Genomic DNA, 15617 nt, shown 5'->3' with positions numbered 1-15617 from the left:
TGCTGTTAAAGAGAAATGGAGGTCATCCAATATCATAAAAAAGTTAGCCATACACTCAGGATTGAATTCTATAGTTTTGGCTTAGAAAAGCATTCCAATCTAGGACAGTATTTGTGCAAGTAGGGGAGGAAAAAAAAAAAAAAAAAGGTAAAATTTGAGCACTTAAAACTGGTCATTTGAAGATGGCTAAACTCAAGCATGTGACTAAAACTTTCCTGAAGAAGATCCCAAGCATAGAGCAAATTACTAGTTGCATTCCTACTTTGCTACCATTCACTGATTTGGATTCTAAGTGATAGAAACAAATATGCCTAGAATTTCTATTTCTCATAAACTTATGATGCTCGTAAGTATATACTATTTGTTTTTCCTCAGTATTTTCCTCCCTCCTGAGCAATAACTATTCCTGTGCTGTAAAAAATAAGAATATTCTTCACTTCAAGGAGAAGCAAAACAGCAATATAAGTGTCTAAAGAGAAAGTTTCTTACAGAGTAGTGAAATAAGCACAGAAAAATACCATCCAAATGCCTGCCTTGTACAAAAGTGAAACATTTTCTTACACAAATTATAGTCCATGGTAAGGCCATTTTTTAAAGTACTTATATAGATAAGGAACTGGAGTATTTCTATAATATACACATATTTTAATACACGATTTAGCAGGAAATGAACAGTGCTGATAAGCAATTGTCATTGAAATCTTAGGTCAGTCAGTTATCCACAAATTAATTCCTATTATGATGCATCAGCCATGTAAGAAATACAGAATTCCATTATCTTAAATTACCACAGACTTCTTATTACCTCCATATAAAATAACTCCAACAAATCATTTATGTACAATATTTTAAATGAATGGAAGTATTAAAAGAAGATTTATCATTCCAGAACAACAAGATCTTTAAAATATTTTGAAATCCGACAGAAGACAAATAATAGCAGCAAGGTAAAGGTGAAAGGGTATCTTGAATATACTACAATTTGTCTCCAACATGATTTATAGAACCAACCTGCAGCACGATAGCAAAAAAAAATAAAGTTTTTCATGGAGGTGCCTGTGGTCTACAAATCTCATTACTGTCATTTCTTTTCCATCTCTTAAATTTAATAATGTTTATTTTTAAGTGACAAAACAAATGTCGATACACATATCCAAAATAGCCTATACAGCACTCTCTTCATATTATGAACTCCTTATGAAATAATTATCTAACTCTAAACCTAAATGTAAAAAATTTATAAAATTCATAGGTACAAAAAGTCATTCTTCTAAATACTGAAATTTCTGTTCTGAAATAAGAAACATTTCTCATGTGGCAACATAAACAACAAATGGACATGTTGCCACATCTTCCAACAAATGGAAAACAAATTCCAACAAATGGAATTCAATTTATTTGATCAACAGTATCTTTAGAACATAGTTTTAAGGAGTATTTTCAAATTTGTCTATTTTATGTAAACTGTCAACAACGTTAACAGTATCTTCAAGATAAAATACTTAAAAATTATCTTCCAGTTCTTACATCTGAATTCAACTTGTCTGTGACTGAAAAAAACCACCACCACACACCACATTTCTTTAATACCTGGCAAGAGGAATAAATGTTTTAGATACCAGCATCTGTAATATAGTATGTGTCAATTTTTTTCTGTAAAACATACCTTGCAGATGCAAATCATTTAAGGCAAAAAAGAAACAGTAAAGCAAAGAAATATTCCTTTATTAGGTAAATGATGCCTTAAAAAGATTCTAAAAGAAAGCTTTTGTGTACATTCTAAAATGAAATGCTAAAAAAAAAAAAAGGCCAAAGATCACAATGGATGTTATAAATATATTCAAAGATATGTCTTTATGCAGTTTGAGGTAGGGATGATGTTAGGAAATAATAGACAAATGGATCCAATTGTCTGACATTGAGCAGGTATGTGAAAAATCGCAAAAGGTGAAACAGTGTTCTCCAACATCCCATATGCTTTTATGATGATTAAAATTACTATTTAGCATCAATTGGCACAGCAAAATTGGCACAGCTCACTAAGGGATTTCTGCACATGGGTAATAAGCATTCTCATCCCTTCAGGTCTTTCACTATGACTATCAGAAATACAATGCTTTAAAGTAAATTTGCCAGAGGCACCTTTTCTACAACAATAAGAACATGAAGACAACACACAGTACCATTTGATGATGCTCTGGAGAGCAGCTGTGTATCACATCCCTGGGAGGCAGAGTGGCTAAAACCATTCAGAATGTCTCCAGGAAATACTGCTGTTTAGACTACTCGCATTTCCTTAACACCAATTCTCACTTTTAAACAATGACAAAATTACTTACTCCTTTCATTCACATATGTTGAGATACACAGAATAAACCAATGGCTTGGTCAGTCCCTCTAACCTAGGCATAAAGAATCAAATTTGTGTAGACTTTAATTCTTGGGGACAAAGTAACAGGGAAGCCCAGTGGGGCATTTTATTTTTCAGTCAAAATATCAATGTGCCCCAGCTTCAGAAAATCTTAAGAAAAGTATTTTATTTTTCCAAGAAAATGTCACTATCACATAATATGTAAACAGCATTTAATTACCAAATATTAAAAATATAAGTACTCACAGTAGCATGTTCCCCTAAGTGGATTTCCAAGATACCTATTTTCAGAGTCACAGCTGCAGGGGGAAAAAAAAAAAGACAAAACCAAACATTCCCATTAAACACAGTATAGTTTTAATAAAAATTATTCCACATAGCATGAGTTTCATTCCTAGTAGCACAAACACATGAAAATATAAAGTATTTGATACAGTTCTTAATAAGGGTATGCTACTTTCCCGAGGCACCTCTTTCTCCTCTCTTCTATAAAAGCAAGTCAGAGTGACTGGGCTCTTGAATAAGGCACTTAGAATCATAGAATGGTCAGAGTTGGAAGGGACCTTAAAGATCATCTAGTTCAAACTGGCCTCACCTGGGCAGGGACACTTCCCACCAGCCCAGGTTGCTCAAAGCTCCATCCAGCTTGGCCTTGAACCCCTCCAGGGATGGGGCAGCCACAGCCTCTCTGGGCAACCTGGGCCAGGCTCTCACCACCCTCAGAGTGAAAAATTTCTTCCTAATATCTAATCTAAATCTCCCCTCTTTCAGTTCAGTCATGTGCTTAAAGTCAGTGCTTTATTGTAGGACTTAGCGCAGGTGGTTATGTCTCCACTAATGAACTAAGGAGATCCAGGCAGGGAGACTGAGCCCTGGCTCTCTAATTAACCATGTCTCTTCAGTGACAGGTTACTCCCTCAGTTGGGTTTGATCTGGCCCTCCCCAAGACAGCAGATGAGCATCCACCAGGGGGATCACTGACTACAGGAAGTCAATGTTCAACTCCCAAATATGTCTCTGACATACACAGTCCTGAAAGGCTACAAGACCAGGCTTTGCACCATCAGACACCTTCCACACCTCTTCATGCCATCCCTTCAGGGATGGAACGAACGCTTTCCATTTCCAGTCATATAAACACCAATGTGGTGGGCTGCAATGTATCCTTCATATTATTTCCAACTCCAAAAAAAAACTTCAAACAAAAAAACAAACAAACAAAAAAACCAAACTAAAAACCATCACTACCCAACAGTAACATAAAAACCCCAAAACTCCAAAATACCCTTAAGCATAAAATAACAATTACATTTTCACAGCACCTAGAGGTGATCCCAAGCTATGCTGCCTGCTCTACAAAGTCTAGTCCTGAGCTACGTAGCTGCAACCAGACCATGGCAACCAGCTCTGGGGCCAGGAGCCGTAGCCATACGTGTAGCACTATAAGCACAGCCCTGTCTCAGCCACTCAGCTTCTCTGAACTGCCAAGGCAATTCCTTCTCTTCATTGACCACCCAGGGCACTAGGGCAGATCTAGACCAAACACAATGCACTGATGCTGCTGACAAGACGTGTACATGGCAAGAGCTGGAGAAATCTTTCTTATTGATAAAATAAGAAAGTTATTTTCAAAGACGTGAAACATCCTAAATTTCACAGTGATCAAATTGACTTATATAACATTTCTCTAAAAATGCCAAGTACCTTAATAGAAAAATGTTTATCCACCTTTGGTTTTCTTGGCTATCCCACAGAAGTCTCCAGCAAGATTATAATTTTCTATTAAATACACAGAATGATTTATAAAACAAAGAGAAAGCTTATCACTGCCTATTAAATTCCATATAAATATTTTCCCAGAGGAAATCTGGATCATTTAATAGCTCAGACTACCTTTTCGTTACTTTTTGCTAAGAAACTTGAATTGCAAGGAGATTTTTGTGTGTTATTTTATTTCTGAGTAATATTAAAAAACTTTCTAATTTGGATGTCCTATCATTTAACAAGTTGCAGACTGCAGAATAATGTTTGTAGTTCTGTTGGTCTCCTCAATAGTTTTTAACTGGCGATTCTTAACATGCTCAGTTTAAAAAAAAAAAAAAAAATATTTAGAGAATCTCCTTGAACCTTTGTTACAGTATCTTAAAGAAAATAATCAAAAGTACCACTAAAAAGGAAGCAGAAAAAAAGATCTTCTGGAATTGCCCACTCCTAGTTTCACATCAGTGTGAGAACTCTTTTCAGGATCAATTATATGTGTTTTTACATATACAAAATTTTGCTTAAACACCAAGAAACCAAAAACCCATATGCTTCCTGTAGCACACAGTTTGTGGTATTGTCCATGCAAACATTCTGACCTTACAGTCCTTTCCACAGAATTTGGAAAAGAGGGATTGATGCTGAAGTATCTCTCTTACACGTGCACGGAAAGGAGAAAAGAATCTCGAGTAATAACATCGGTCTGCCTGACATGTTTTTTCTAAACATCACAAAACACTAAATTCTTTAAAGAACAGCTCACTACTTAAACAGATTAGCCTTGTAAAAATACACTCGTGTCTGAAAGTGACTTTAAGTTGGCAATTTTGAAAGAGCGAGCTATGAGAAAAGGATCATTTTTGAATGAAGAGTTTAAAAGAACTTCCTTTTCTTATATGTAAGACTGTCACAAGCGAGACACTCTATCATGTAACAAATTACAATAATATGATAGAGATTATTTTAAGAGGATTTTTTTTCCCTTTGGAATTGTTTCAAAGGCAAAGTAGAATGTTAAACACAGGCAGTATTCAGAATATGTTGGGCTTTTATGCCCAAACACAAAAATATATTTTGTATAAATAACTGCGTATTCAGAGCCTGAGGAAGAAGCAAGAAACTTCCCCTGCTGCTCACTGAGAATGGCACTGATCTATGTACAACGTGGAAGAGCAACGTCAGACCACCAGTAACAATAAGCTCTACAACCTTCCATCAGGAGAGACTAAAATCAGCTCAGTTTGCTTCTGACACAAAACAGGACTTCTTTTTATTTTTAATCTCGGAAGTCTTTATGAAAAAAAAAAAACTGTCTCCATACAGCTTTCCTTCTCCATTCAGCTACCTTTCTAATCAGATGAAACCAGCTCCTGTGGATCAATAATCACCAGAACCCAGGGATCTCCAGCATAACATATACCTTTCTGGTATTTATACTTCTATTTATAATACAGAAAAAAACATGTGAATACAGAAAATAAGAATATCTATAATATTCTAATTAGTCCTTCTAATGCATCACAAGTTCCACTACTTAAAAAGACACACAAAAGAATGGTTAATACAAAAATTACTAGGTAGGGAATATTTTGCAATATACAAGTATTCATAAGTATTCATTCAAATCCAAATAATTACTTCTTCCCTGACAATTATAGAAGTGACCTTCAAGAATCTTGAAGAGAAAATGGCAGTGTGATTTTACAGCCAGCTGTTTCAGTATGATGAAACGATAAAATATGCATAATAAATAAAAGAACAGTGAATTACACCACAGGAAAGTATTTTGATATGTTATCATGTATATTATACTTTCTATATTGGGAGCACATTGTACTCAAGGAGCTAGTGATCTTGGGCAAGGCATCTACTGGTCTTTGTTTGTCAGCCTTGAGAAGCTCGCCTGTGAGCACAAGTAGCTGCTGCAAGAGAAGGTTCTGGAAGGCCCCACGCCAGGCTGTGCTGGTTACTGGTGGTGTTAGCAATGAGAACCTTCCAGCTTGTCAGGAGAAGATACATGGTTTTGTTTTTACATGAGATAAAAGGGACCAGGGTACAGGAGACAGGAGGCATCTCTCCACAGACAGGATCTTCCTTTTCTTATATGTAAGACTGTCACAAGCGAGACACTCTATCATGTAACAAATTACAATAATATGATAGAGATTATTTTAAGAGGATCCCCCATCCAGGGGTTCACAGCAACCGAAGGGGCACAAGATTTACCTGCTATCTGTAATCCTATTTTTATTCCATCTTATTAAAACAGCTAGTTTATCATGCCATTTGTTGCTGGGCCTTACTGAGTATCTTGGACAGAACCCTGTTGCCTCTCTTACACTTCCTCCTCTGTCCCCTGGTGCAGAACACTTTCATAATGTACATTAGGAACATGAGGTGGAGTTCTTACTCGTTAGAGAAGCCTGCTTTAATTCAAGTCAAAGATGCTATTTAAACACATTGTTTTCAGCAGAGTAAAAAGATGAAACTACTAGGATTAGGAATACGTCTAATATTATTCACATGAGTATGTATGCTAGGTTCTAAATAAATTTAGTTTTGTCATTTAATCCTATCCTATTAAGCATATGTATTGCTCTGCATCAGTCACTAATTATAGTTCCAATTACAAAATTTCCTCTTCGCCGAATTATTTCCTTATGAGCTTTACTCATTGCAGTAATTTTTGTACCTTTTCCAAAAGCCAGCAGACATCTGACCATATGTGAAGCATAATATATGCCTCGTATCTGTGAAACGAGAGCTACACTCATTATTTTATGTGCCATAGGGCTATGATCATTTGCTTTAAGTGGTAATAATGAATGAGCAGTTCCACTCTGGCATGCGTCCAAAGACACAGCTCCCATTTACAAGGACAAATGGAGGAAGGCTCCTACCAGGTTACGTACAAATTCTACGGTTTGTTCCAATACAAAAGTATTCAATTCATCAAGCTCACTGACCTTCTGATGGCCTGCCATTAGCAGTTATTCCCCAACCTCTCCCTCAATTACCCTTTCAAAACTGAACCATTTTCTTTCGCTTTCTTTTTTTTTCTCCCCGGATTTCCTGGGAGTTCAAAATAAAAGTTACAAATCCATTAAAAAAAAAAAAAGCCACCAAAACTTTTCTCATGTTTATGACAAAGTAAATGATAGTTCATGGGTTTCTCTTTACATAAATGTCTCCAAGACTACATGTTGTCATTAATATTCACTGATTTTGGGGGGTTTTTTAATTAATTAAAGGCTTTTTTGCAAGAGTGTTTACAAATGACCCCCTGCTGAAGCTTAGCAATGCACATCTGCACTATATCTACACCTTCCAGCCTTAAGAAAGTGAAGGAACTGGCAGTAGAGGAATATATATACATATGTCAAATTTTATTGTGCTTACCCTTAAGCAAAGGCATATTTTGAAGCTTCTCACCTGAAGAAAGCTGTCAGAATATAAAAACCTACCTAGATCTACAGCTTTCTAGACCAGCGATTTGATCGTGGAAACCTTGTTATAACAGCTCGTCTAACCTTCGATCACGAAACTCAGGAGCTTCTGCAGTTCTGCTGCCACCACTAATGGGTAAACCTTTCCTTTCAATTAAAAGTGAAGCAAAAAAAAGAGGAACAGGGGAAGAGTAACCTAAGTATGGCTGGTCTTTCCCCTAACTGAGTTTGTTTCTAATGCCAAACTCTCAGGGAAGACAAAAATGCATCAGACCACTCTAAAAGACAATATTCTTTTATTCAGCTGATTCTCTGCTGAGGGAGTAGTATCTTGTTCTGGCCCAGGCACAAGCTTGCAAATAGAGTGAGTAGATATTTAAAACCATTACCTCATATTTTGTCCTTGCACATTAACCCAGGGCACTTCTATACAGTCTGTGGAAGAGCCATCATCTTTCTAATCTGAACCGGTCATAGACAGGTCTGGGATTTTGCTTTGGTTCTCAGCATTACAAGAGGTTCCCGATAAAGAAAGACTAAGGGACTTAGCAGACTATTCCTGGACCCTAACTGGTGGCTTGCCTCAGCTTCTAGATGAGTAAGAATATCTTCTAGGACTACTGTTCAACTCCTGTTCAACTCTGTTCCAGCCTTTACTTCCCATGCTGGCCCCTATCGAGCCAGTGGTCTTGCTCCTGCTGTCCTCTATCACTGAGAGCTGCTTCGGATCTTGCCCCAGCTCCCGATCTTGCCCAACAGGCTCCTGCTTTCCTGGTCCCACAGTGGTATGATGCTATGGGGTTTTTGAATAGTGGAATAGTATTTAACATAATTTGGTTACTCAGGACACCTCGTAAACAAAGTTCAAACAGTGTAAAGCTAAACTTAAGACTTCTCTAGTTGCGTGGTTAGGTCCGTGGCATCGTAAGTGGACTATGAAGCATTACTACCTACTACTGTGTATTCTTACAGCCTCAGCATTAAAAATACACCTGTGGTGCTGTGACTGCAGCTTTTGCAGATACTTATGAGACAGCTGGGAAACCTTTAGTAATAGCAATGTAGAAACACGGAGCTCAGCACAGATTCAACACAGGTATTTATCCTGCTTTTTAGGTACTCCTTCTTGGAAGTCATGCAAGACTTCCTATTCTAGAAGCACCTTTCCAGCAAGGAGAAAATTAGCTGAGGTATATGCTTAACTATAGTCAATAACTGTAATTGACTGTAATTCATAACGTTTTGGAAGTGATGCCATAGAAACCACAGATTTTCAGCTCAAGAGTGGTGGCTCATAGATAAAAGCACCAGCCTCAGCTGTTCTTGGGTTATTAACTTGTCCAGTGCAGAGGATGACTGATACCTGGAATCCCAATTCACACTTGTACATTGATGCAAGAGAAGAAAAATCCCGGGTCTTGACTAGGTCCATCTTCTGACCATCAACAACAGTAAAACAGACACGGCCCATAGCAATAAACGTGAGTCACCTCACAACCAGAGAAGTTACGCTACACCAGCCTCTCTCATGTACTGGGAGTTCAAGCATATTTAAAAGGTTCAGAAGCAGCATCATTCTTCCACAGAAGTGCAATGTTTCAGATGTGATAATGGAGCTCACATGACGTATTTAATGAAAAATACGTAGTGCCAAGTTGAGCACTTGTGATTTTTCAGAAAATAGCATTGTTTAATTGCTAACTATTATTGTATTTTTATCCTGTCACTATAATCTTTATTTTGCTGCACTGAAATACGCAAACTAGTAATCTATAAATGCAAATATATCCCCCTTGTAGTTAAGGGTCTGCTTCTTGACTGTATTGACATTGCACTATATTGTCCCAATGTTTTCCATTAATACTGAAGTATGTGAATAGTCCTCTCAATTTTTTTGGGCTACAATAAAGCATTTTCAGTTCTAATGCAAAAATTGGACACTTTCACTTCTCTCAGTGCCAAGATCCTTCCAGTCAAGAGCAACCTTTCTGCTTTAGATATAAAGAATTATCAGCCTACCTCTTAAGATAATGATAACCTAAAAGGGTAAAAGGTACTAGGATTTATGTTTCCAGTTAGGACTTTTTAATAATGTGGGGAAATGATTTATTTGTTTCTTCTTGTAAGTGCATATAACAGTGTTTTGAGACAATGTTTTTTCTGTAGATTAATTTGTCTCCTCTTCATATAATTCATGAAAAAGGCCTGGGCCAGCAATACTTTCTTAAAAAAACCTAGGCTGATCTCACCAAAAGAAAAACTAAAACATTTTAGCTTCATAAGCAAATTTTTCACTTCCAGAGTTCCCTCATGCTTTTCAAAGCCCTCTTCCCTGCAAGATCAGGAATAAGATTTTATATATGGTTTTTATACACGGAAGTGAAATTACAAATCACTAAATACATCACACTACAGGAGAAAATGAACTTTCAAACAGGTGACAAACTCATCACATATTTATATAAAAAAGAACAATTGGTTAAGGGGTAAAATAAGATTTTTCTAATACACTTTAAATTATAGTTTAATCTCTTCTTCTACACAAGAATTAAGTAACCTATAGTCATCATTTGGAACTATCTGGATTTAAAAAAAAAAAAATCTTTGTTAATCTTCATGAATCAGAGTGATGGGAGAGTGATCATTAGAAACCAAAGACGGAGGCATAGCAGTTTCCAGACTCCTGGCTTCCTCCTTGTCCTGCTGGTCTTTAAAATCATATTTTTTGTCCATCAGACCATATCAATATCTATAAATCTATCCACTATGTTGTTCTGAAAAGTTCTTTTCCTGTCTGAAAGAAATTTCTTTACCCACCCCTGCATGGAAAAGTCCATTAAATTCACGCCTTATTGCCTACCGTTGTTCCATCATAACTATGTCTGGCCTCTTTTTAAGTCCTTTACAATATCTAGGATATCAACCCCATCTAACCTGCACCACCTTTTATTTGACTTTATTAAAAAAAGATACCAATCCAAGAGATACAGAAATATCTACTGAGAACAGAACACATAAAAGGGTATGGGTGATTGGAGAAAGTATGAAGATAAATACACACGTTCACTCTAGTCCCTTTCCTATGAAGAGCCCCAATCTCCCTTAGTCCATTATAGCACATAATCTCACGAATTTCCTGGAGCAGAGATGACACTGATACTTCTTTATGAAGTGCCAAGCAAGTGGAAATATACATTACTGTCTATGTTGCAACAACAATACTATATCTGCCAACGCCTCCAATCCTGGCTGACTCTCCCTGAAAAGTTATCTGCTGTTTAAGAAGAAAACTTAAAAGGAATGGCTGTAAGAAAGGAAAGCAAAGTTGACTAAAATGACACGATAGCCCCATGGCAGGGTTTGGTGAGCGTTTCACAACAGGAGTCCTGCTCTGTCAGGATCCAATCAGACTGCAGAATATTACCATGAAAAGCAGCGCCTGCTCCTGTGTGAGTTCGGTGCAGAACAGAGCCTGTAACTCTGTTAGTAATCCCAAGGACTTCCCAAAGGGCAATTCACAGAATAAAGTATTTTTCAAAATAACGGGGAGAAAATCTCACCATAAACAATGACAGTATGAGGGGCTGAGGTGTGTTATTTCACTGCTACAAGAGCTCTGCTGATAGAACTTGCAATGGATGAAAAGATTCTCGCATCCCAGCTGGGAGTGACTGGGAAAGTTAAAGACTACACTCCTCAAAAAGCCATTTTATCATCCCAGTCTGTGCACCTCAAAAACTCAACCTCTCTACAAAGAGGCTATAAACTAGCAGCTTTACTTGGACTTCTGATTAGTAACTGATCTCCTGTATTTCATAAGCATCACACTAGATGCTTGAACCAGTTACTGCTAGAATTACTGGAGATGGATGTATTATACTAGGTAAGATCAGTATTTTTGGGGAAAGAAGGTGCTTTCTTGCTTCCTGGGCTATGTCAAAGGCAACAAACCTGTCCAAATATTTTTGTAATTAACATATTTCAAAGTATTCCAAAATGTTGCACCTTTCCATAGGTATTCCGAGGAGACCGAGACATGTCTCTACGATTTTTAAAAGCTTTCAGTGCAAAACTTTGTATGTATTTCAAAAAAACCCAATGCCAGCTACTGAAAAACATAAGGGAATAATACAAAATAGTTGAACTGTCAGAATGCAGTCCTAAAAAAAAAAAAAAAAAAAAAAGAGAAAAGAACAACAAAATCTGAAGTATGCTGCTTCCAAGAGGCCACGCTAAACAAAACAGATGCTCTTACAGCTGAAAAACCTAAGAGATCATTATTATTTACAATTATTATGTAAAAACTTTAATAAAAATAATAGTTTCTTGCTAGCAATGAGCCCCACAGACATGCTTAGGATCAAAGACTGTAATTATTTATGTGGCCAACCACTTGCCTCTGCCTGATAGTAAATTAAAAGAAAGAAGTGCTGTAACAGACTGCTTTACCACATCCCTGGGACTGATGAATGTGGTAGATTAAGGGCAAAAAATCAGGATTACAGAGTACTGAAATTTACTAAACTAGGACCTTTTTTGACGTCAGAGGGAAATAAAGAGAACCCAGGAGGCATACAAAAATCCTGTTTAGTAATCCAAACATACGGTAGAGGTGGGATATTACTGATGCAGAGGTTGTGTGGGAACAGTTACAGCATAATCCCTTCACAAGTCTCTATTTCACCAGCCTTGAGCGTTTCTATTTTCTATCCATCATTTTCTGACTGTCTGTTGGTTTGCTTCTTAACTCAAGCCTGCATAGGATAATAGGCTACAATTACATTAACCGCCTTTCATCTCAGTTTGAATTAAATTTGTTCTGCGTGCCAGCATGAAAATCTGTCCCAAGTCATTTTGCTAAAGTCAAAGAATAATAAACTTCCTCAGTCCAATAATTTAGCCAAAGGTTTTAATATTGTAAAATATACAGATTTTTTTTAACAGAGATAATCTCAAGATTACTAAAGAGGAAAATTTCAGTTACAATATTTGTCTGTAAAATATACATCTATTCTGCAGTATGAAAGTGATTTTGAAATGATTTAAAGTACAATCCTATGCTCATTTTCTCTCATGTTCCTAAGGTCATTTTTCTCACTTATGTTCAGATTGGGTTTCTAAGTTATGTAAAAGTTATGCTAAAATTTGTAATTTCACCCACAAATGAGAAATGCAAAATATTTTAATGTCACTTGAAACACAATTCTGGTGACTGAAATGGCCCATCATGTCAGAAAAGCAAAGTACTTGTGACGTTTTCCATCAATAAGAGATGGAAACTGAGAGTGCAGTGGAGAAATGCACTGAGGTGAATGGCTTTATGGGAAGATCAGAGTGGAAATCCAAAGGTTATTTTATGTTTGCAGAGCATCCTAATGCATTATAGCAAACCTTTCACTCTTGGATCAAATCTAAAAGTTTTATTTAAAAATCCTCTAGTGACCATCCTAAGACAGGCTTAGAAAAAAAAAAAATATAGGGCATCTTCTGTACTACAGTCTTCTCCATCTCCATCTTCCTTCTCTCACCCTTTTTTTTGTGTTGTTCACTTTTGTTTTTTTATTTTTAAAGAAAATATAACTGAAACAACCCTGTGATTTCCAAGTTCTACTTCAAAAGTGGCTTTGGAGAAGTGTCCTAAGCATCACATAATTTTTTTAATGGCAAAATATTGTATAAGCAAAAGTAAAATCTGAGGACAGAATCAACATCCTGTGGCATAACAACTAAGTCTCAGAACAACCTGAAATGTTATCATAACTTTAATTATGTAGAAATACTTAAGGACATTGAGCAGACAACGAAAAACAGCAGATACAATTCTATAAAACTCAGCACAGAGAAAGCTCCCATCAAAGTTTCCAAAGGGTAAATGTCAAACCATTTATTAAATCAAGTACTTAACTATTTTCCAAAAAAGCAACAAACTAATGGTATGGGAAGGGCTTCATGAAAGTCAATGACAAAAAGACAAGAGCATTAAGAAAAAAACATAATGAAGTTTTATCCTTTTTCTACCCTAAAAGCAGAGTTGGAAAATGCATTTGATTTTATACATGTCAGGGTGGCTTAAATACAACAGAAAAAGGTGAAAAAATGTCAGTACAATTCAACAATAAATGCATTTTCTTTTAAAAAAAAATAAAAAAAATAATAATGCATATCTTCCCCAAAGAATGGATTTACAGAATTCCCATTTCTGAATCTTAGAGGTATTTTACTTTTATGTGGATGGCACTGAACAGCAGTAAAGTTGTTGATCTGTTTAGATGTGCTGTTACCTCTTCTTTTATTCATAAATATAGAGGAGGCAATCTTTCTGTTCAACATGAAGGATTGATTTATATATTTTTTCATTTTTACAATCATCATTTGTCACCTTCAACGTTACCTTACCTCAAAAAAACCTTACCTTTACCAAGTCCAGAAAACAACAAATAATAATAAAGAGATGGAAAACGAATGAATGAAGCAAACTATCGAGAGTGGGTGGCAAGAACTTTGTGAACTAGTTTTGTGAATCTTTTGCTGCTTTTCTGTACATGGCAATTTACAATTACAAGAGCAGGAGCAATTACAAGTCAACTATATGTTCACCAGTTTGCACCAAATCAGGGAAACCCCTCCTCTTAAACTTAATTATCAAGGTGTTATTATATGTTTACATATTTATCTGAGTCAGAGCCTAAATCTGTGATTAAACCAAGACTACGCGTAAGAAAGGATAAAATGACCTAAACAAGAACAGGATTAGAAAGTAATTTTGAAGCATCTGTTAAAACGTAATTGCTGCCCTTATCTCCTTCTGGATCTTGTAAGAACTCATTTCCATGCCAATTTTTTTCTTTTTTTAAAGTTAAACCTTCTTTATGAAATCTGACTCATTAAATCTCTTTTAGCATATCTGACTGTTCCTTTACCCTTTAATTCTTATCACTTCCCTCTGAGCAGCCCAACTCAGGGCTTTTCTCCAGGACTGTGTGCCACTTTGGGTACGTTTCTAGTGTTAGGTTTGGTAATCTCACTGCCCTCCCTTTGGCCTCCTGCGGTAATTTAGGATCACTAAATCTATCATTGCTCTGTGTAACAGTGAGGGAGAGGCGTTGTGGCAGGTCAAGTTTTCAGATCTGATTGTAAGTTTGTTTTGATTCTAAATCAGAATCCTGTCGCTATTTAAAACAGCTTTTCTAAGTATTTACTTTGACTTCTGGTACTTTGTTCTTTTTTTTTTATTGCAGAAAAATTCCTTTTCTGCAATATAAATATAAATAAATTCCTTTTCTGCAATATAAATCTAAAAATAATAGATGGAGATGGAGAGCTAAAGCTGTAAATCAATCCTTCTGAAGTGATAATCTAATAAAGCATTCAGGCTTTCCTGTTGAAGTTGAGGATATCATCAGGGCTCTTGGATTGATTTATGCCTTTGTAATCAAGCTCCCCAGCCCCATTATCTAGTAAGCTAGATAAAGAACACCACTTACTTTTCAACGCAGCCACAAAAATATTACAGAGCTCAAAGCCTGCAAAGGTTATGAAGCTTAAATTATATTTTATACTTTCTAAAGGTGATTCTTTAGTACAAAAGAAGAAAGAGGAAGGGTGCACTTCTAATATTAAGATATTATTATCTTTCAGCTGGTGGGCATAGATAGGATTGGTGCTGTGCTATTTGTTGTTACGGTATCAGTTATTCCCTGAAAATAGCTTGCATATGATGGAGAACTTGCTTTTGCTGTCAAATTTTGTTAGTTCATATTATAAAAGGTAAAATATTACAGATACTTTCCAGTATTGTTGTTTAACTTACTGCCTTTTCATATCTTGTTTATTTTATGCCATTTGCATGATAATCCAGGCTAAGAAAGAAAAGGTAAAGAAAAACAGGATGTTTATATATGCATATGTGCTTATATATGGTCATCCTGCACAATTCATTATCTCAGGTAGTCTATCTCCAGATTTTTCAACAGGAGTGAAACACATATTTCTCGTAAATAGACAAAGCTTCAGCAAGGAAGAATAAAAATATAGGTAGT

The 15617-nt window shown here is 36.1% G+C and overlaps 1 protein-coding gene across 3 annotated transcripts in view; it reads right to left on the bottom strand.

The window, feature by feature from the left end:
• ATRNL1 (attractin like 1) overlaps nucleotides 1–15617 on the bottom strand; it is a 488877-nt gene that overhangs the window by 320808 nt on the left and 152452 nt on the right. For all 3 annotated transcript variants that reach the window (XM_014959493.1, XM_014959476.1, XM_014959485.1), the window contains exon 21: nucleotides 2618–2670. In XM_014959493.1, coding sequence (XP_014814979.1) covers nucleotides 2618–2670 — 53 coding nt within the window. The remainder of the gene's footprint in view (nucleotides 1–2617; nucleotides 2671–15617) is intronic.

Source organism: Calidris pugnax, unplaced genomic scaffold, assembly GCF_001431845.1.
Source record: "Calidris pugnax isolate Ruff unplaced genomic scaffold, ASM143184v1 scaffold4, whole genome shotgun sequence".
Lineage (NCBI taxonomy): Eukaryota > Metazoa > Chordata > Aves > Charadriiformes > Scolopacidae > Calidris > Calidris pugnax.
Note: the sequence above shows the minus strand (reverse complement) of the source record. Positions and strands in the feature narration are given on the sequence as shown.